Consider the following 21,507-nt stretch of genomic DNA (forward strand, 5'->3'; position numbering starts at 1 on the left):
ACAGAGCCTACATTCTCAAAGTAGCACACAGGGAATAAAGCAAGTATGGGTTTCAATCCGACTGAATGACGGAGTTAATTATAACTGCCATAGCAGGCTTTGTGAACACAACTTTACTGGACATCTTACAAGTGTCTTATTCCGAAAACAAAACTATTTTTGAAGGAAAATATCAACCTGAGTTTACCAGCAGTGCCCAGACCGATTCTACGATATTGTATGAAGGTACATTCAATAAAGGTTTGATTTAAACCTAATAAAGTAATGGACTCACTGGAAGGTGCAGCAGAGGGGGGTAGAGACTGTTGAGGTGGACCCCAACCCTTCATGTTGTAGGCCGACACCTGGACATAGTACAGCCTCCCCTGGAACACACACACACACACACACACACAACACAACACAACACACACACATTAAGTAAAATATATGTAAAATACTGTGTAAAATAAATTTTACACATTAAGTAAAATGTACACACAGTAAGTACTAGCCAGAGGAAGACAGTTAAATCAGCTGAAAGTTGAGCAGAGAACAGTAATATCCCAGTATTGCGAGTGAATGAGGGCAACATGCCATAATGGTGACTTCTAGGTTGTGTCACAAATGGCACCCTATAAACCTACATAGTGCAATACTTTTGACCAGAGCCCTATGAGCCCTAATCAAAAGTAGTGCACGTTATAGGAAATAGGGTGCCATTTGGGACGCATCCTAGAAGTCACCATTATAGATTTCCCTCATTCAGCCCCTCACTCCATTACTGTATCATTCCCACACTCCTTCACTTACTCCCTTCATCATTACCCTCCTCCTATACTGACCCCTCAATTACTCCTCTGTCTTTGTGCTCCTACTCTGTCCTTTTCCCCTCTCTCTCTCCCTCCCTGTCTGCTGAATATACTTCAGTACTATTTACCGTGGTAAGGCCATTGATGGTACACTTGAGCGTATGTAGGTTTTCCAACACCATGTCTCCGGCCAGCAATGAGAAATCCTTTAGACAGCTCCACTCCACTGTAATAACACAGACACACACACACATAAATACGCGCACACACACACACAAAGTCAGCATTACAAATACTCACAGACAATAACCACACAGGCTGGGTGTGTGTGTCCTCTCTCCTTATTAGAAATCAATATGTCCCCTGGTGCTGTGTATTACACTATTAACCTTCTCATTGTGCTGCTAATGCCTTGAGGTGTGTGGTTTCCCTCGCTTTCCCTGTCTTTGGTCTCTCTCTCTCTGCTCTGTCTCTTTTCTCTCTCTCATTCTCTCTCCCTCTATTTTTCCCTCTTTCTGCTCTCTCTCTCATTCTCTCTCCCTCTCTTTTTCCCTCTTTCTGCTCTCTCTCTCATTCTCTCCCCCTCTCTTTTTCCTTCTTTCTGCTCTCTCGCTCTCATTTCTCTCTCCCTCTCTTTTTCCCTCTTTCTGCTCTCTCGCTCTCATTTCTCTCTCCTTTGCTTCTTCTTTCTCAGAACCAAAATAAGTGTAAAGACTTCTACACCTATAGGGAAAAGCCCTTATGAGCAGAGATTAACTACAGACCATTATTTAATAGTTTCACAGTCACCCCACATAATTGTAGATAGGAGGGAGAGGGGGATGGAGGGATGGATGGAGGGAGGGACTGGTAGGGAGGAGAAGGGAATAAATCAATATCAGTCATGGCATTAGTTAATAGATTTACTGTCATCCCACAGGGCTAGAGGGAAGCAGGTTAGTGAGACGACAGACAGAGGAGGCACAGGGGTTAGAAATAAATTGCAGAGGGAAGGAGAATAGGAAAGGAAGAGAGATAGAGAAAGAGAGAGGGGGGAGAGAGAAGAGAGAAGAGAGAGAAAAGAGAGGGAGAACGTAACAATGAAAAGCAACAATCATTTATTTGTTCCTACCCATTTATTTTCCTTTCTACATTAGAGTCAATTTCATGTGTGCGTCTGCGCGTCTATGTGTGTGTGTGTGCGCGTGCGTCTGTGTGTGTGTCCGCAAGTCTGTATGTGTGTGTGTACCTCTGTACTTGGTGATCACAGCAGAGTTGAGACAGTGGGGTTCCTGGAAGGTAACTGTGAGAGAGGAGCTACTGGTTACACATAGACCCACTGCAGACGGGGGCTCCGGCGCACCTACCAAAAAATAAAATAATAATAATAATTTTAGAATGCCCTTTTTACATCCGCAGTTGTCACAAAGTGCTTTACAAATCAAATCAAATTGTATTTGTCCATGCGCCGAATACAACAGGTGTAGACCTTACAGTGAAATGCTTACTTACAAGCCCTTAACCAACAATGCCGTCTTATGGATTGGGGCTAGAAGCCATTAAGAAGCCTTTTGGACCTAGACTTGGCGCTCCGGTACCGCTTGCCATGCGGTAGCAGAGAGAACAGTATATGACTATGGTGGCTGGAGTCTTTGACAATTTTTAGGGCCTTCCTTTAACACAGCCTGGTATAGAGGTCCTGGATGGCAGGAAGCTTGGCAGTACGCAATACCCTCTGTAGTGCCTTGCGGTCGGAGGCCAAGCAGTTGCCATAGCAGGTAGTGATGCAACCAGTCAGGATGCTCTTGATGGTGCAGCTGTATAACTTTTTGAGGATCTGAGGACCCATGCCAAATCTTTTCAGTCTCCTGAAGGGGAATAGGCTTTGTCGTGCCCTCTTCACGACTGTCTTGGTGTGTTTGGACCATGATAGTTTGTTGGTGATGTGGACACCTAGGAACTTGAAGCTCTCAACCTGCTCCACTACAGCCCAGTCGATGAGAATGGGGGCATGCTCAGTCCTCTTCTTTTCCTGTAGTCCACAATCATCTCCTTTGTCTTGATCACGTTAAGGGAGAGGTTGTTATCCTGGCACCACACGGCCAGGTCTCTGACCTCCTCCCTATAGGCTGTCTCATCGTTGTCGGTGATCAGCCCTACCACTGTTGTGTCGTCGGAAAACTTAATGATGGTGTTGGAGTCGTGCCTGGCCATGCAGTCATGGGTGAACAGTGAGTACAGAAGGGGACTGAGCACGCACCCCTGAGGGGCCCCCGTGTTGAGGGTCAGCGTGGCAGATGTGTTGTTACCTACCCTTACCACCTGGGGGGGGGGGGGGGGCCCGTCAGGAAGTCCAGGATCCAGTTGCAGAGGGAGGTGTTTAGTCCCAGGGGCCTTAGCTTAGTGATGAGCTTTGAGGGTACTATGGTGTTGAACGCTGAGCTGTAGTCAATGAATAGCATTCTAAAGTAGGTTTTCCTTTTGTCCAGGTGGTAAAGGGCAGTGTGGAGTGCAATAGAGATTGCATCTGTGGATCTGTTGGGGCGGTATGCAAATTGGAGTGGGTCTAGGTTTTCTGGGATAATGATGTTGATGTGACCAGCCTTTCAAAGCACTTCATGGCTACAGATGTGAGTGCTACGGGTCGGTAGTCATTTAGGCAGGTTACCTTAGTGTTCTTGGGCACAGGGACTATGGTGGTCTGCTTGAAACATGTTGGTATTACAGACTCAGACAGGGACAGTTTGAAAATGTCAGTGAAGACACTTGCCAATTGGTCAGCGCATGCTCGAAGTACACGTCCTGGTAATCCGTCTACATCGAATGCTGACCTGTTTAAAGGTCTTACTCACGTCGGCTACGGAGAGCGTGATCACACAGTCATCCGGAACAGCTGATGCTCTCATGCATGCTTCAGTGTTGCTTGCCTCGAAGCGAGCATAGAAGTAATTTAGCTCGTCTGGTAGGCTTGTGTCACTAGGCAGTTCGCGGCTGTTCTTCCCTTTGTAATCTGTAATAGTTTGCAAGCTCTACCACATCCGACGAGCGTCTGAGCCGGTGTAGTACGATTCAATCTTAGTCCGGTATTGATGCTTTGCCTGTTTGATGGTTTGTCGGAGGGCATAGCGGGATTTCTTATAAGCGTCCGGGTTAGAGTCTCGCTCCTTGACAGCGGCAGCTTTAACCTTTAGCTCAGTGCGGATGTTGCCTGTAATCCATGGCTTCTGGTTGGGGTATGTACGTACGGTCACAGTGGGGACAACGTCATCGGTGCACTTATTGATGAAGCCAGTGACTGATGTGGTGTACTCCTCAATGCCATCGGAAGAATCCCGGAACATATTCCAGTCTGTGCTAGCAAAACAGTCCTGTAGCTTAGCATCTGCGTCATCTGACCACTTCTTTATTGACCGAGTCGCTGGTGCTTCCTGCTTACGTTTTTGCTTGTAAGCAAGAATCAGGAGGATAGAGTTATGGTCAGATTTGCCAAAAGGAGGGTGAGGGAGAGCTTTGTATACGCCTCTGTGTGTGGAGTAAAGGTGGTCTAGAGTTTTTTTCCCTCTGGTTGCACATTTAACATGCTGGTAGAAATTAGGTAAAATGGATTTAAGTTTCCCTGCATTAAAATGTCCCCGGCCACTAGGAGCTCCGCCTCTGGATGAGCGTTTTCCTGTTTGCTTATGGCCTTATACAGCACATTGAGTGCGGTCTTAGTGCCAGCATCGGTTTGTGGTGGTAAATAAACAGCTACAAAAAATATAGATGAAAACTCTCTTGGTAAATAGTGTGGTCTACAGCTTATCATGAGATACTCTACCTCAGGCGAGCAAAACCTTAATATTAGATTTCGTGCACCAGCTGTTGTTTACAAATATACACAGACCACCACCCCTTGTCTTACCAGAGGCAGCTGTTCTATCTTACCGATGCAGCGTATATCCCGCCAGCTGTATGTTATCCATGTCGTCGTTCAGCCCCGACTCGGTGAAACATAAGATATTACAGTTTTTTATGTCCCGTTGGTAGGATATCCGTGATCTTAGTTCTTCTATTTTGTTATCCAATGATTGTACGTTGGCTAGCAGGACTGATGGTAAAGGCAGATTACGCACTTGCCGTCGGATCCTTACAAGACACCCCGACCTACGTCCCCGATATCTCCGTCTCTTTCTCATGCGAATGACGGGGATTTGGGCCTTGTCGGGTGTCTGAAGAAAATCCTTCTCGTGCGACTCGTTAAAGAAAAAATATTTGTCCAGTACGAGGTAAGTAATTGCTGTCCTGATATCCAGAAGCTCTTTTCGCTCATAAGAGACGGTGGCAGAAACATTATGTACAACATAAGTTACATATAACGCGAAAATACACACACAATAGCACAATTGGTTAGGAGCCCGTAAAACGGCAACCATCTCCTCATACAGCCTTTCCCAACCTAAAACCCGCAAAGAGCAAGCAATGCAGAGGCAGAAGCATAGTGGCTAGGAAAAACTCCCTAGAAGGCAGGAACCTAGGAAGAAACCTAGAGAGGAACAAGGCTCTGAGGGGTGTGGCCAGTCCCCCTCTGGCTGTACTGGTTTATGAGTACATTAAGTTTTTCATTATGTGCATGCTGTTACGAAACCACTGAGCTAACCTACTGATATTGCTACAAGTCTAGGCAGTCCTAGCCATAGCTAAATGGTCTGTAACCTGATTTAAGGTGGGCATTTACGTGAGAAGTCAGAGTTCTCCCCTTGGTCGGCCAGCCCTAACAGATTATTGTGTGTTCAGTTTATGAAAATAAATATATACAAAAGGGAAACTACTAAAGACATGCCCAAAACTAAAGAGGTAACACAAAAAAAGACACTTGCAGGACGAGAGGTTCCTTTCCACCTTTCTCTCACTGATTGTCCACACCTGTGCACAATCAACACTTAACAAGACTTCCTGGCAAAGCACAGCAATTGACCCGGCTAGTGCTGCCACCTAGGGATGGAGTGTGGAAGAGGTAGTGTAATGTCTAACTGTGCTCCTAAGAACTAAACTACGTAACCTATTCCATAACAATGCTTGTCAGACTGATGGATAGAGCACACAGAAATATGGGGCACAAACACAACACGTACATTTACCTCACAGCGCACTGACAGAGAAGGAGAGAATGTGTGTGTGTGTGTATATGTCAAATCCAGTGGAGTCTGCTGAGGGGAGGACGGCTCATAATAATGGATGGAACGGAGTAAATGGAATGGCATCAAACACATGGAAATCAAATCAAATCAACGTTTATTTGTCACGTGCACAGGATACACCAGGTGTAAGAGCACAGTAAAAAACGCAAGCTCTTCCACAACAATGCAGTCATCAATATCAAAGGTAAAAAATAGTGTGTGTGTTTGTGTGTGTGTATGGGATTGTGTGTGTGTGTGCGTGTGCAAATATGTGTCCAATACACACTCGCTCCTATCCTCCTTTATTGCTTGTCACAGCAGTAATAAATAGGAGAAAACTCTCCCCTCAATTCTCTCCACTTTCCTCCTTGTTATGGCTGTTTCCAGCAGGCTGTACCTCCAGGCCTGTTTGTAACTGTGTCCCAAATAGCACCCTATTCCTGATTTAGTGCACTACTTTTGACCAGAGCCCTATGCACCATGTACTTAAAAGGGAATAGGGTGCCATTTGGGGGACACAGGGTGTAACTGTGGAGTCTGGACGACCTGCCAGCCATAATAACCTCACTCAGATTTCCTCCAAGGCTGTCTGGCACCTTTGATACACACAAAATCCTCCTGCCAATCTCAGACTTGACACCTCCCATGGTGTGTGTGTATGTGTGCCATCAGAGCTCCTAGTGGGCAAAGACATGTGCTGGGGTTGTCAGGTTCACACTTACAATCAAGTTGTGCTGTGCAAAAGGACTAGATATAGAAAATAGATAATATCAACAACAACTAAAAAGTATCTTACCTAAACACACTTGATCCTGTCCAATGATGTAGCCATACTACTCCACACTAAGGTATGTGACTGCTATGGCCATTTCTTTCTCTTCCCTATAATGTTGTATTCTTTCTCCCCATACTTTGCCTTACTATGGCTGTGCATTGGCTCTGGTCAAGACTCATGTGCAGTCCTAGCACACACACGCACCCTCCCCCCACACACACATACGGTCCCAGCATACTCACATGCATGCTGGAAGCCAGTCCTCATGCGTTTGTAGAGCTTGCTCCTCCACTCCCAGGCTCGGAGCTGCTTGTCCTTGTCACAGGCCTCCAGGCTGAGACCCTCTCTCTGGGCCTGGGCAGCCAGCTCCCCTGCCTTCCTCTCTGCCTCGATGACCAGGCCGCCAAGGTGGGTCTCACGACTCTCCACACTTACAACTACAACACAGACACACAACAGACATAAAGTTATAGACATAACATTACAGTTCCCCTGCCCTCGTCTCAGCCTGTACCACCCTGGAACCAAGGTGGGTCTCACCACTGTCCACAACTACTATAACACAGACAGACAGTATACTGTTGTATTCATTGGTTACACCTACAGTCGTGGTCAAAAGTTTTGAGAATGACACAAGTATTGGTCTTCACAAAGTTCGCTGCTTCAGTGTTATGAGATATTTTTGTCAGATGTTACTATAGTATACTGAAGTATAATTACAAGCATTCCATAAGTGTCAAATGCTTTTATTGACAATTACATTAAGTTTATGCAAAGAGTCAATATTTGCAGTGTTGACCCTTCTTTTTCAAGACCTCTGCAATCCACCCTGGCATGCTGTCAATTAACTTCTGGGCCACATCCTGACTGATGGTGTTGTGGAAAATAACCACCATTCTTGCATAATCAATGCTTGGAGTTTGTCAGAATTTGTGGGTTTTTGTTTGTCCACCCGCCTCTTGAGGATCAACCACAAGTTCTCAATGGGATTAAGGTCTGGGGAGTTTCCTAGCCATGGACCCAAAATGTCGATGTTTTGCTCCCCGAGCCACTTAGTTATCACTTTTGCCTTATGGCAAGGTGCTCCATCATGCTGGAAAAGGCATTGGTCGTCACCAAACTGTTCTTGGATGGTTGGGAGAAGTTTCTCTCGGAGGATGTGTTGGTACCATTCTTTATTCATGGCTGTGTTCTTAGGCAAAATTGTGAGTGAGCCCACTCCCTTGGCTGAGAAGCAACCCCACACATGAATGGTCTCAGGATGCTTTACTGTTGACATGACACAGGACTGATGGTAGCGCTCACCTTGTCTTCTCCGGACAAGGTGTTTTCCGGATGCCCCAAACAATCGGAAAGGGGATTCATCAGAGAAAATGACTTTACGCCAGTCCTCAGCAGTCCAATCCCTGTACCTTTTGCAGAATATCAGTCTGTCCCTGATGTTTTTCCTGGAGAGAAGTGGCTTCTTTGCTGCCCTTCTTGACACCAGGCCATCCTCCAAAAGTCTTCGCCTCACTGTGCGTGAAGATGCACTCACACCTACCTGCTGCCATTCCTGAGCAAGCTCTGCACTGGTGGTGCCCCGCTCCCACAGCTGAATCAACTTTAGGAGACGGTCCTGGCGCTTGCTGGACTTTCTTGGGCGCCCTGACGCCTTTTTCAAAACAATTGAACCTCTCTCCTTGAAGTTCTTGATGATCCAATAAATGGTTGATTTAGGTGCAATCTTACTAGCAGCAATATCCTTGCCTGTGAAGCCCTTTTTGTGCAAAGAAATTATGACGGCACATGTTTCCTTGCAGGTAACCATGGTTAACAGAGGAAGAACAATGATTTCAAGCACCACCCTCCTTTTAAAGCTTCCAGTCTTTTATTCTAACTCAATCAGCAAGACAGAGTGTTAACGAGAGAATCACTGACATGATGGCAGCTGGTCCTTTTGTGGCAGGGCTGAAATGCAGTGGAAAAGTTTTTTTGGGATTAAGTTCATTTTCATGGCAAATTCATCTGATCACTCTTCATGACATTCTGGAGTAAATGCAAATTGCCACCATCAAAACTGAGGCAGCAGACTTTGTGAAAATGTGTATTTGTGTCATTCTCAAAACTTTTGACCACGACTGTACGTCACTCAGTCGCATCACACCATTGTTATGAACGTTCTCAGCCAGAGTGGCCGCTATATTATAAGTCTAGCTAGCTAGCTCGACATGGCGAAATATAAAAAAAATAGATTTTTAGAAAAATTAGCTGTACTGCGACCCTTATGGCGCTCCACCCAACATGTTTAAGCCACTGAAAAGCTTCCGAATCTGACATTCCCTGACGTTTACATGTACCTTATACACAACCATTCACCCTACAGTGGAGCGAGCCCGATAAATCGGTTGACCAATATTATCGGCCGATATTAGCCTTTCACAGAAATATTTGTAACAATCTTTATTCCACAGATAAAGCACCAATATTATATATACATAGAATAAACAAATATGTCTGCTCATTTGAGGTAATTTTTGTCATTTTCAATGGTTGCATGAAGAGGGTGCTCTACCAGCTGCTCATTGAACATAATTCAGCCCTAGGTCACAACGTGAGAGAGAGTAGGCATGGTGGTTTGACAGTGAGTAGCTTGCCACAGCCAGCGTATTTGAATAAGTAAATAATAAAAAGTACACTTCACCAAGCAAGCAGCCCTGTCCTCATCACATTCTCACCTCGTTAACGTAGCTAGCTTAGCGATCTAGCCAGCCAGGTAGTTAGCTTAGCTAGCAATCTGTGCCAAAGTGAACACTTACTGCCAGGGCCTATTATGTTAGCTAGTGTGTTTATGTAGTTAGTTTTCGAAAATATGCAATCTGCAAAAAGCAAGACAGTTGGCACATATCTATCATTGAGGCCATGTGTTCGCATTCATTATGAGAAAAGTAGCTAATGTTAGCTAGCTAGCTAAATTAGAATGTGATACTAATACCAGTGAGGCAAGCATTTGCCTGCATAAATGTTTTCAGTCATCAGCGCATGCCATTTTCAGTTGAAATTTATAGCCAATACATGTTGTATTGAATAACAGTGTAACGTACATATGGTTTCTGTAAGAAAACATTGTCGTAATGAAAAGCTAGCTTGTGCTTGTCATAACATACTCTCTTGCGAGGTTGCCATAAAGTGTTTGTTTACATGACCTTTGACTGTTGTAAACACTGTAGTAAATCCACTCAAGAAAAATGCTGACACCTAGCAGTGACATTATAATAATAATAATAATAATAATATATTATATTACTGCATTTCAATGCTTATTTGTGAATTTGCAAACAGTGCAGTTTCAAATTTACTTTGAGACAAAGTTTAATTAATTCAGCCAGTCACCCCTTGTTGTGGTTTAGCACAAACACTTTTGTATACACTACCCGTAAAAAGTTTTATAACACCTACTCATTCAAGGGTTTTTATTTATTTTTACTATTTTCTACATTGCAGAATAATAGTGAAGACATCAAAACTATGAAATAACACATATGGAATCATGTAGTAACCAAAACAGTGTTAATCAAATCAAAATATATTTTATATTTGAGATTCTTCAAATAGCCACCCCTTTGCCTTGATGACAGCTTTGCACACCCTTGGCATTCTCACAACCAGCTTCATCTGGAATGCTTTTCCAACAGTCTTGAAGGAGTTCCCACATATGCTGAGCACTTGTTGGCTGCTTTTCCTTCACTCTGAGGTCCGACTCATCCCAAACCATCTCAATTTGGTTGAGGTCGGGGGATTGTGGAGGCCAGGTAACCTGATGCAGCACTCCATCACTCTCCTTCTTTGTAAAATAGTCCTTACACAGCCTGGAGGTGTGTTGGGTCATGATAGTCCCACTAAGCCCAAACCAGATGGGATGGTGTATCGCTGCAGATTGATGTGGTAGCCATGCTCGTTAAGTGTGCCTTGAATTCTAAATAAATCACAGACTGTGTCACCAGCAAAGCACCCCCACACCATAACACCACCTCCTCCATGCTTTACGGTGGGAAATACACATAAGGAGATCATCCGTTCACCCACACCGCGTCTCACAAAGACACGGTGGTTGGAACAAAAAATCTCAAATTTGGACTCCAGACCAAATGACACATTTCCACCGGTCTAATGACCATTGCTCATGTTTCTAGGCCCAAGCAAGTCTCTTCTTCTTATTGGTGTCCTTTAGTAGTGGTTTCTTTGCAGCAATTCGACCATGAAGGACTGATTCACACAGTCTCCTCTGAACAGTTGATGTTGAGATGTGTCTGTTACTTGAACTCTGTGAAGTATTTATTTGGGCTGCAATTTCTGAGGCTGGTAACTCTAATGAATGTATCCTCTGCAGCAGAGGTAACTCTGGCTCTTCCATTCCTGTGGCAGTCCTCATGAGAGACAGTTTCATCATAGCGCTTGATGGTTTTTGCGAATGCACTTGAAGAAACTTTTAAAGATCTTGAGATTTTCCAGATTGACAGACCTTCATGTCTTAAAGTAATGATGGACCGTGGTTTCTCTTTGCTTATTTGAGCTGTTCTTGCCATAATATGGACTTGGTATTTTACCAAATAGGGCTATCTTCTGTATACCCCTCCCCCCACCTTGTCACAACACAACTGATTGGCTCAAACGCATTAAGACACCTGTTAATTGAAATGCATTCCAGGTGACTACCTCATGAAGCTGGTTGAGAGAATGCAAAGAGTGTGCAAAGCTGTCATCAAGGCAAAGGGTGGCTATTTGAACAATCTCAAATATAAAATATATTTTGATTTGTTTAACACTTTTTTGGTTACTACATGATTCCATATGTGTTATTTCATAGTTTTGATGTCTTCACTATTATTCTACAATGTAGAAAATAGTAAAAATTAAGAAAAACCCTTGAATGAGTAGGTGTTCTAAAACTTTTGACTGGTAGTGTACTTCTTATTCACTGCCGTAGATTGACACATCTTTAAGCTGTACCTAAAAAAGTAAACAACTTTTATATTTAATGTCATATTTATAGAGGATATAGTTGCTTTTTGATGGGCATCCTGTAAACCACAAATAAAATGTTAATCAATAACTTGCCTGTGATCAGGAATATATTTCTGTCCTGCAAATGTTTACCCAACCCACACTGAAATGTGTATTTTTATTCATTAGGGATTTTCTTTATTTTTACTATTTTCTACATTGTAGAATAATAGTGAAGACATCAACCCTATGAAATAACACATATGGAATCATGTTGACAGCTTGATGACAGCTTTGCAGCAGTAAAATAACAATAGTGAGGCTATATACAGGGGGCACCGGTACAGAGTCAATGTGTGGGGGCACCGGTTAGTTGAGGTAATATGTACATGTAGGTAGAGTTATTAAAGTGACTATGCATAAATAATAAACAGAGAGTAGCAGCTGCATAAAATAGTGTGTGTGGGGGGGTCAATGCAAATAGTCTGGGTAGCCATTTGATTAGATGTTCATGAGTGTTATGGCTTTGGGGTAGAAGCTGTTAAGAAGCCTCTTGGACCTAGACTTGGAGCTCTGGTACCGCTTGCCATGCGGTAGCAGAGAGAACAGTCTATGACTAGGGTGGCTGGAGTCTTTGACAACTTTTAGGGCCTTTTTCTGACACCGCCTGGTATAGAAGTCCTGGATGGCAGAAAGCCGTACGCACTACCCTCTGTAGTGCCTTGCGGTAGGAGGCCGAGCAGTTGCCATACCAGGCAGTGATGCAACCAGTCAGGATGCTCTCGATCGTGCAGCTGTAGAACCTTTTGAGGATCTGAGGAACCATGCCAAATCTTTTCAGTCTCCTTAGGGGGAATAGGTTTTGTCGTGCCCTCTTCACAACTTTATTGGTGTGCTTGGACCATGTTAGTTTGTTGGTGATGTGGACACCAAGGGACTTGAAGCTCTCAACCTGCTCCACTACAGCCCCGTCGATGAGAATGGGGGAGTGCTCGGTCCTCTTCTTTTTCCTGTAGTCCAAAATCATCTCCTTTGTCTTGATCACGTTGAAGGAGAGGTTGTTGTCCTGGCACCACACGGCCAGGTCTCTGACCTCCTCCCTATAGGCTGTCTCATCGTTGTCGGTGATCAGGCCTACCACTGTTGTGTCATCGGCTAACTTAATGATGGTCTTGGAGTCGTGCCTGGCCATGCAGTCATGAGGGAACAGGGAGTACAGGATGTGTTGTTACCTACCCTTATCACCTGGGGGCGGCCCGTCAGGAAGTCCAGGATCCAGTTGCAGAGGGAGGTGTTTAGTCCCAGGGTCCTTAGCTTAGTGATGAGCTTTGAGGGCACTATGGTGTTGAAGCAGAGCTGTAGTCAATGAATAGCATTCTCACATAGGTGTTCGTTTTGTCCAGGTGTGAAAGGGCAGTGTGGAGCGCAATAGAGATTGCATCATCTGTGGATCTGTTGGGGCAGTATGCAAATTGGAGTGGGTCTAGGGTTTCTGGGATAATAGTGTTGATGTGAGCCATGACCAGCCTTTCAAAGTACTTCATGGCTACAGACGTGAGTGCTACGGGTCGGTAGTCATTTAGGCAGGTTACCTTAGTGTTCTTGGGCACATCGACTATGGTGGTCTGCTTGAAACATGTTGGTATCACACTCAGACAGGGAGAGGTTGAAAATGTCAGTGAAGACACTTGCCAATTGGTCAGCACGTGCTCGGAGTACATGTCCTGGAAATCCATCTGGCCCTGCGGTCTTGTGAATGTTGACCTGTTTAAAGATCTTACTCACATCGGCTACGGAGAGCGTGATCACACAGTCGTCCGGAACAGCTGATGCTCTCATGCATGCTTCAGTGTTGCTTGCCTCGAAGCAAGCATAGAAGTAATTTAGCTCGTCTGGTAGGCTCGTATCACTGGGAAGCTCAATGCTGTGCTTCCCTTTGTAGTCTGTAATAGTTTGCAAGCCCTGCCACATCCGACGAGCGTCTGTGTCGGTGTAGTACGATTTGATCTTAGTCCTGTAATGACGCTTTGCCTGTTTGATGGTTTGTCGGAGGGCATAGCGGGATTTCTTATAAGCTTCCGGGTTAGAGTCCCGCTCCTTGAAAACGGCAGCTCTACCCTTTAGCTCAGTGTGGATGTTGCCTGTAATCCATGGCTTCTGGTTGGGTATGTACGTACAGTCACTGTGGGGACGACGTCATCGATGCACTTACTGATGAAGCCGGTGACTGATGTGGTGTACTCCTCAATGCTATCGGAAGAATCCCGGAACATATTTCAGTCTGTGCTAGCAAAACAGTCCTGTAGCTTAGCATCTGCTTCATCTGACAATTTTTTTGGTCTAGAGTTTTTCTCCCCTCTGGTTGCACATTTAACATGCTGGTAGAAATGATGTAAAACAGATTTAAGTTTCCCTGCATTTAAGTCCCCGGCCACTAGGACCACCGCCTCTGGATGGGCATTTTCCTGTTTGCTTATGGCCGTATACAGCTCATTGAGTGCGGTCTTAGTGCCAGCATCAGTTTGTGGTGGTAAACAGACAGCTACGAAGAATATAGATTAAATTGAAAATATGGCAAACAGGAGTGCCAATATCGTCCGCTACTATCCTCAGTAGTTTTCCATCCAGGTTGTCAGACCCTGGTGGCTTGTCATTGTTGATAGACAACAATAATTGTTTCACCTCTTCCACACTCACTTTACAGAATTCAAAAGTACAATGCTTGTCTTTCATAATTTGGTCAGATATACTTGGATGTGTAGTGTCAGCGTTTGTTGCTGGCATGTCATGCCTGAGTTTGCTAATCTTGCCAATTAAAAAATTATTAAAGTAGTTGGCAATATCAGTGGGTTTTGTGATGAATGAGCCATCTGATTCAATGAATGATAGAGCCGAGTTTGCCTTTTTTCCCAAAATTTCATTTAAGGTGCTCCAAAGCTTTTTACTATCATTCTTTATATAATTTATTTTTGTTTCATATTATAGTTTATTTTTTTGTTTTCTTCTTATATGCTCTTATATATTATATCCAGCCTTTGGAACTTTGGTTTTTCTAGATATAGCTACTATATTGTGAGCACTACATTCTATGGATTTGGATACTGCTTTAAAGCAAATTTCTGCAGCATTAGTAAAGATGTGATCAATACATGTTGAAGATTTAATTCCTGTGCTGTTTGTAACTACCCTGGTAGGTTGACTGACAACCTGAACCAGGTTGCAGGCACTGGTTACAGTTAGACGTTTTTTCTTGAGTGGGCAGCTTGATGAAAGCCAGTCAATATTTAAATCACCCAGAAAATGTCCCTCTCTGTTGATATCACATACATTATCAAGCATTTCACACATTATCCAGATACTGACTGTTAGCACTTGGTGGTCTATAGCAGCGTCCCACAAGAATGGCCTTTAGGTGAGGCAGATGCACCTGTTGCCAAATTAATTCAACAGTATTTAACATGAGATCCTCTCTAAGCTTTATAGGAATGCGGTTCTGAATATAGACCGCAACACCGCCCCCATTGGCATTTCTGTCTTTTCGATAGATGCTATAACCATGTATTGCTACCACTGTATCATCAAATGTATTGTCTAAGTGAGTTTCAGAGATGAATGTCATCTGTTACAAACAAGTTATTGACTTCATGAACCTTGTTTCTTAGGCTACATATGTGAATATGGGCAATTTTTTAGCAGTTTTCTGGGTTGCTTGATTGGTTTTAATGCTTTACTGGGAAGCTTATCAGAAGTAGACGTGCTCATGTTATTTATATTGGAGCTGATAGTGCACAGTGAGCTGCACACAGTGGACTTCCTACTAGGGCACACTGCCTCAGTGCTAACAGTGTAACTCTGGTTCATAGGCACATGATTACTGCATACAATAGCTGTAGGATCAACATAGGTATTCAGGGCAGTTAGGGGTACATAAATTAAGTCTTACATTGTGTCTGCCAACGCCCCTGGGATAATGTACATTTGATGCAGCATTATGACAACTCAGTGTCACAATGGTAGGGATGAACTGAGCTGGTCTTGGGTCATTGATAAGTCATCGTCTCAACGCAGCCTTGAAATGCGTGAACAGAGTCCAGGAGCCAAGATGATTTGGATGGACTCAGTCATTCCTGTAGAGTATCTTCTGTTTCCAGAAGGTGTCAAAGTGATCTATAAAAATGATTCCAACAGAGCTACAGTAATATTTTGGCCTTGTGGGTAATGCCAGTAGCCTGCTAAATCTTTCACACCCGCGGTCCAACGATGGTACCGGACCTGAAACGATTGGCCGCTTTTTGGAATCTTTCAGTGCTAGAATCTGTTCTTTAAAATCAATTTTCAGAAGTTCCTCCTGATGTCGTTTGACCCCACATGGACTACGACAGCGTCAGCTTCCGGCATCTGTCTTAGAACGGTTGGAAGCAGCCTTGTAATGTCCTGTACTCGTGCTCCTGGGTAGCACAGGGTTTTTGCCCCGGTAACCAAGATGTTTCTTACAATAGAGCTGCCGATGATGACAGCTGGTGCAATGGCTGAGGAGGTCCGGCCATTCTTTCACCTCGAGTTCTTTCGCAAACCCTTCGAGGACCGAAGGGCGGTGGGGCCCGATGGACCCGAGCCGGCTGTAGTATCCATCGTGGATGATGAATGGGCCGGTCTCTCAGGCAGCCGCATGATCTGATGAGGGTGGGAGCTCTGAGGATCTGAACCCGAGGTAGAAGCCACCGGAGAGGGAGACCGCACAGAGGAAGAAGGCGCAGGTACCTCCGAATCCGATCTCGAATCGGAAGCCCCTAAGGAAGCAGCCGCTGGAACCTCTGGATCCAGGACGGCAAAGCTGTTTCTGGTCTGTGTCCTGTCCAGGCTTAACATCTCCAAGGAAGCCCCCGTTGCCAGAGGACGCTTTCTTCGGTAAAGTGTTTAAGGTAGAGGTAAACATTTTACATTTACATTTACATCATTTAGCAGACGCTCTTATCCAGAGCGAATTACAAATTGGTGCATTCAACTTATGATAGCCAGTGGGACAACCATCTTTTTTTAATGGGGGGTGGGGAAGAAGGATTACTTTATACTATTCCAGGTATTCCTTAAAGAGGTAGGGTTTCAAGTGTCTCCGGAAGGTGGTCAGTGACTCCGCTGTCCTGGCGTCGTGGGGGAGCTTGTTCCACCATTGGGGTGCCAGAGCAGTGAATAGCTTTGCCTGGGCTGGCTTAGCGGGAACTGTGCTTCTGTAGAGGTAGGGGAGCTAGCAGGCCAGAGGTGGATGAACGTAGTGCCCTCGTTTGGGTGTAGGGTCTGATCAGAGCATGAAGGTAAGGAGGTGCCGTTCCTCTCACAGCTCCGTAGGCAAGCACCATGGTCTTGTAGTAGATGCGAGCCTCAACTGGAAGACTGGTATTGTAAGGAAATGTCAGATTTGGCAGTGGTTCAAACATCTGGGGTGGAGCACTGTAAGAGTTGCATCCCCCAATTTTAAAAGCCTGTTATATTCAATGAAGTGTCCTTTAATATAGACCACATGGAGAATTCAATAAATCAGATTTTTTATATGAATAAAGACTTGCTAAAGTGCCAAAATTCTGCATTCCCTCCGTGCACCCTCTGTGACTTCCAGGAAGATGTTAACCCACTTAACCCCAACTCTGTTTTCACCTCGACTCTGTTTTCACCATCATTGTAAAGCCCTAGTTATTTTGTTGCTTTGACCAAGTAATTTCTGAAGATTATTATTTATTTACATTTTACATTTTAGTCATTTAGCAGACGCTCTTATTGTCACGTTCGCTTAAGGAGGAGGACCAATGCGCAGCGTTGAATGCGTACATATTATTTATTAAACAGATCACCCGATCAAAACAACGAACCAAACGTGAAGTCCTTCGATACACACAAACCAAAAGGAACAAGAAACCACAACACAAAGTGAAAAGACCGATAGTTAAATATGGCTCCCAATCAGACAACCAGCTGACACTCGTTGCCTCTGATTGGGAGTCACTCAGGCCAACATAGATATACAAAACATAGACTTACACACCCTGGCTCAACATAACATAGTCCCCAGAGCCAGGGCGTGACAGTACCCCCCCCCAAAGGCGCGGACTCCGGCCGCGCCAAACAACCACAACAGGGGAGGGACCGGGTGGGCACTCCGCCTCGGCGGCGGATCCGGCTCCGGACATGACCCAGGCACGGGTTGTGCTGGACTGACGACGCACACCCCTGGCTTGATGCGTGGAGGAGGAACGGGCCGGACCTGGCTGACGAAGCGCACCCCTGACTTGGTGCGGGGAGCAGGAATGAGCCGGACCGGGCTGACGACGCGCACCACTGACCTGGTGCGGGGAGCTTGGATGGGCCGGACTGGGCTGGCGACGCGCACCACAGACTTGGTGCGGAGAGCAGGCACGGGCCGGACAGGGCTGACGAAACGCACCATAGACTTGGTGTGGAGAGCAGGCACGGGCCGTGCCGGACTGACGACGCACACCACTGGCTTGGTGCGGGAAGCTTGGATGGGCCGGACTGGGATGGCGACGCGCACCACAGACTTGGTGCGGAGAGCAGGAACGGGCCGTGCCGGACTGACGACGCACACCACTGGCTTGGTGCGGGAAGCTTGGATGGGCCGGACTGGGCTGGCGACGCGCACCACAGACTTGGTGCGGAGAGCAGGAATGGGCCGGACCGGGCTGGCGACGCGCACCACCGACTTGGTACGGAGAGCAGGAACGGGCCGGACAGGGCTGACGACGCGCACCACAGGCTCGGTGCGAGAGGCAGGAACAGGCCGAACCGTACTGGGGACACACGCTACTGGCCCTATGCAGGGATCAGGAACGGGCCGGACCGGACTGGTAATACACCCCAGTACCTCTCGCCGTGCCTCCACACTTTCCCTCTCCTCTGTGACCAGTGGCCCCCTTAACCTGGCGGCCTCCTCTTCACACCCGCTGGACCGCTCCATCGCGGCCTCCTGCTGCCCCGTCGTCCACGTCGTGAGCCCCCCCCTAAAAATTTTCTGGGGTTCTCTCCTCCCCGTGGACCAGGCCTCCCTAGCTCTCGCCAGACTCTCGATCCATTGCTTCATAGACCAGCCTCTCTCCTCTTCACTTAGCGTGGCCCAGCCGAAACTCCTACTCCCCTGATCCCAGGTCCTTCCTCTCTCCTCTTCACGCTGCTTGGTCCATTCTTGGTGGTTTCTTCTGTCACGTTCGCTTAAGGAGGAGGACCAATGCGCAGCGTTGAATGCGTACATATTATTTATTAAACAGATCACCCGATCAAAACAACGAACGAAACGTGAAGTCCTTCGATACACACAAACCAAAAGGAACAAGAAACCACAACACAAAGTGAAAAGACCGATAGTTAAATATGGCTCCCAATCAGAGACAACCAGCTGACACTCGTTGCCTCTGATTGGGAGTCACTCAGGCCAACATAGATATACAAAACATAGACTTACACACCCTGGCTCAACATAACATAGTCCCCAGAGCCAGGGCGTGACACTTATCCAGAGCGACTTACAGTTAGTGAGTGCATAATTCTTTTAATTTTTTTCATACTGATTAGTGATACATTTTAAGGTTTTAAAAAAACCTGTCCCTCATTTTAAGGTCAACCCTGTTACATGACCTAAACTCTCATTTTAATATGATGAAACTATTATTTTTTAAAATATTTTTTCAAAAGAAATATAGAACATTGTCAAATCTAATTGTCAAATCAGAGTTTAAAAGCAGGTGAACTGGTGACCATTTTCTTGTGTTATTTGGTGGAAAACTGAGTGGGTCGAGCATAACACGCCAACCCTGTTACCTATAGATAGACAGGCTAGAAATGTTTTAACAATTTCATATTTTTTTAAGCTTACATTCAATTACCCCTCCCTGTTGCACACAACAAGCTTCCATTTCCCCTGTCATAATGGTATTCATGGCTGATTTAAGATGAAATCGTCAACCCTGTTCAGGTCAACCCTGTTCAGGTCAACCCTGTTCAGGTCAACCCTGTTCAGGTCAACCCTGTTACTTAATCCTTAAGAGTCTAAGCCGGGGGGGGGAGCTACTAAGCTATTACATGGAATTGTTTTAAGATACCAAGGATAATTTAGCTAATTTTAGGTATCATAAAATGTTTAAACAATTATTTGATGAAACATTGAATTTGGCCTTACAGTTATTAACCCATAGAAACGTATTGAATAACAGATTCATACATGGAAAAACAGATTTAATTTAAACTGGTACCGGGCTACCTTCAGACGAGTCTTGTGGGTGTTTTATAGCAAAACAAAACAAAAATGTACGTGAGAGTCTCACCTTTCCATATAGGGGTCATAATAGTTTGTAGGCCAAACCGTTCCGACGTTACAGACATTTTCGTGAGAAGACAGATTTTCAGGATGTCTCATGGTCTGACAAACCCAGCTGTAGCTTGGCTACCTTCCACCTCAGATGCAGAAGGGCACCATTGGCGGATGCGGTGGATTGAGACGCAGCCCTAGCTGTACAAGAGGATGGAACTGTGCTGAGAGAGGCATGTTCCCATGCTGCTGCCTTGATGTATGCAGGGTTGGCAGCGGTGGATCTGAAAAGTGAGCAGGCATGCGCTGACAGGCCATGTGAGTGGGGTTTAGCCAAGTGTGGAGGCCGTTCGGAAAGTACAGTGTACTGAAATCAGCAAGATATCCAATAAAGAAAGCCTGCTCTACTCTTCCATCTATCTCCACCCTCAAACCATCAGATGAAGAACTCTAGTCCCTTTTGCACCAGCTGCATGAAAGTGAGGCTCATTTTAAAAAACTGTGTAAGAGTGCTTTCTGTTATCGAGGGCCACTTAGAGAGGTACAGGCCAAAGACCTTGCCGCTCGACTTGCTTGTTACAGCTGACAACTAGAACACAAACAGACTGATAATAATAGCAGTGGGATCAGAGAGGAGGACCATGGTTCAGAGGAAAGAACACAGGGCACCATGGGATATAGAACACAGGTCACCATGGGATACAGAACACAGGTTACCATTAGATACAGAACACAGGTTACCATGGGATACAGAACACAGGTCACCATGGGATACACAACACAGGTCACCATGGGATATAGAACACAGGTCACCATGGGATACAGAACACAGGTTACCATGGGATATAGAACACAGGTCACCATGGGATACAGAACACAGGTTACCATTGGATACAGAATTCAGGTTACCATGGGATACAGAACACAGGTCACCATGGGATACAGAACACAGGTCACCATGGGATACAGAACACAGGTCACCATGGGATACAGAACACAGGTCACCATGGGATATAGAACACAGGTCACCATGGGATACAGAACACAGGTTACCATGGGATACAGAACACAGGTCACCATGGGATATAGAACACAGGTCACCATGGGATACAGAACACAGTTATACAGGGATACAGGGATACAGTTACCATTAGAGACTGAAAAGAGCCCAGGTTTCAGTGAGAGAACACAACGTTTCACACTGCCTTGAATGGGCCAATGTGCAGAGTACCAAAAAGAGAGGAGAGACTAGTAGCACTCCCCTGCTTGGAGGAACACACAGACAGACGTATGTTTGACACCCCCCCCCCCCCACCACACACACACACACACACACACACCACACACACACAGATTTGTCATGGTAAAACCCTAGCCCTCCTTGCAGGTTGCCAGCTCTCCTCTCCTCCTCCTCCTTTCCCTGCAGTAGTACAGTGCTGTATGTTCTCTCTCTCTGGGACCCAGCCTTAGTCACCGACCATGACAGCAACATAAACAAATAAACCCATCTGC

At 45.5% G+C, this 21,507-nt stretch overlaps 1 protein-coding gene across 1 annotated transcript in view; it reads right to left on the reverse strand.

The window, feature by feature from the left end:
• ankfn1a (ankyrin repeat and fibronectin type III domain containing 1a) overlaps positions 1-21,507 on the reverse strand; it is a gene marked incomplete at both ends in the record, with an annotated part of 193,056 nt that overhangs the window by 73,457 nt on the left and 98,092 nt on the right. The window contains 4 exons of the mRNA XM_084158389.1: positions 275-365; positions 920-1,017; positions 2,020-2,133; positions 6,944-7,138. Coding sequence (XP_084014515.1) covers positions 275-365; positions 920-1,017; positions 2,020-2,133; positions 6,944-7,138 — 498 coding nt within the window. The remainder of the gene's footprint in view (positions 1-274; positions 366-919; positions 1,018-2,019; positions 2,134-6,943; positions 7,139-21,507) is intronic.

Source organism: Coregonus lavaretus (genome assembly GCF_964263955.1).
Source record: "Coregonus lavaretus genome assembly, chromosome: 1".
Taxonomy (NCBI): domain Eukaryota; kingdom Metazoa; phylum Chordata; class Actinopteri; order Salmoniformes; family Salmonidae; genus Coregonus; species Coregonus lavaretus.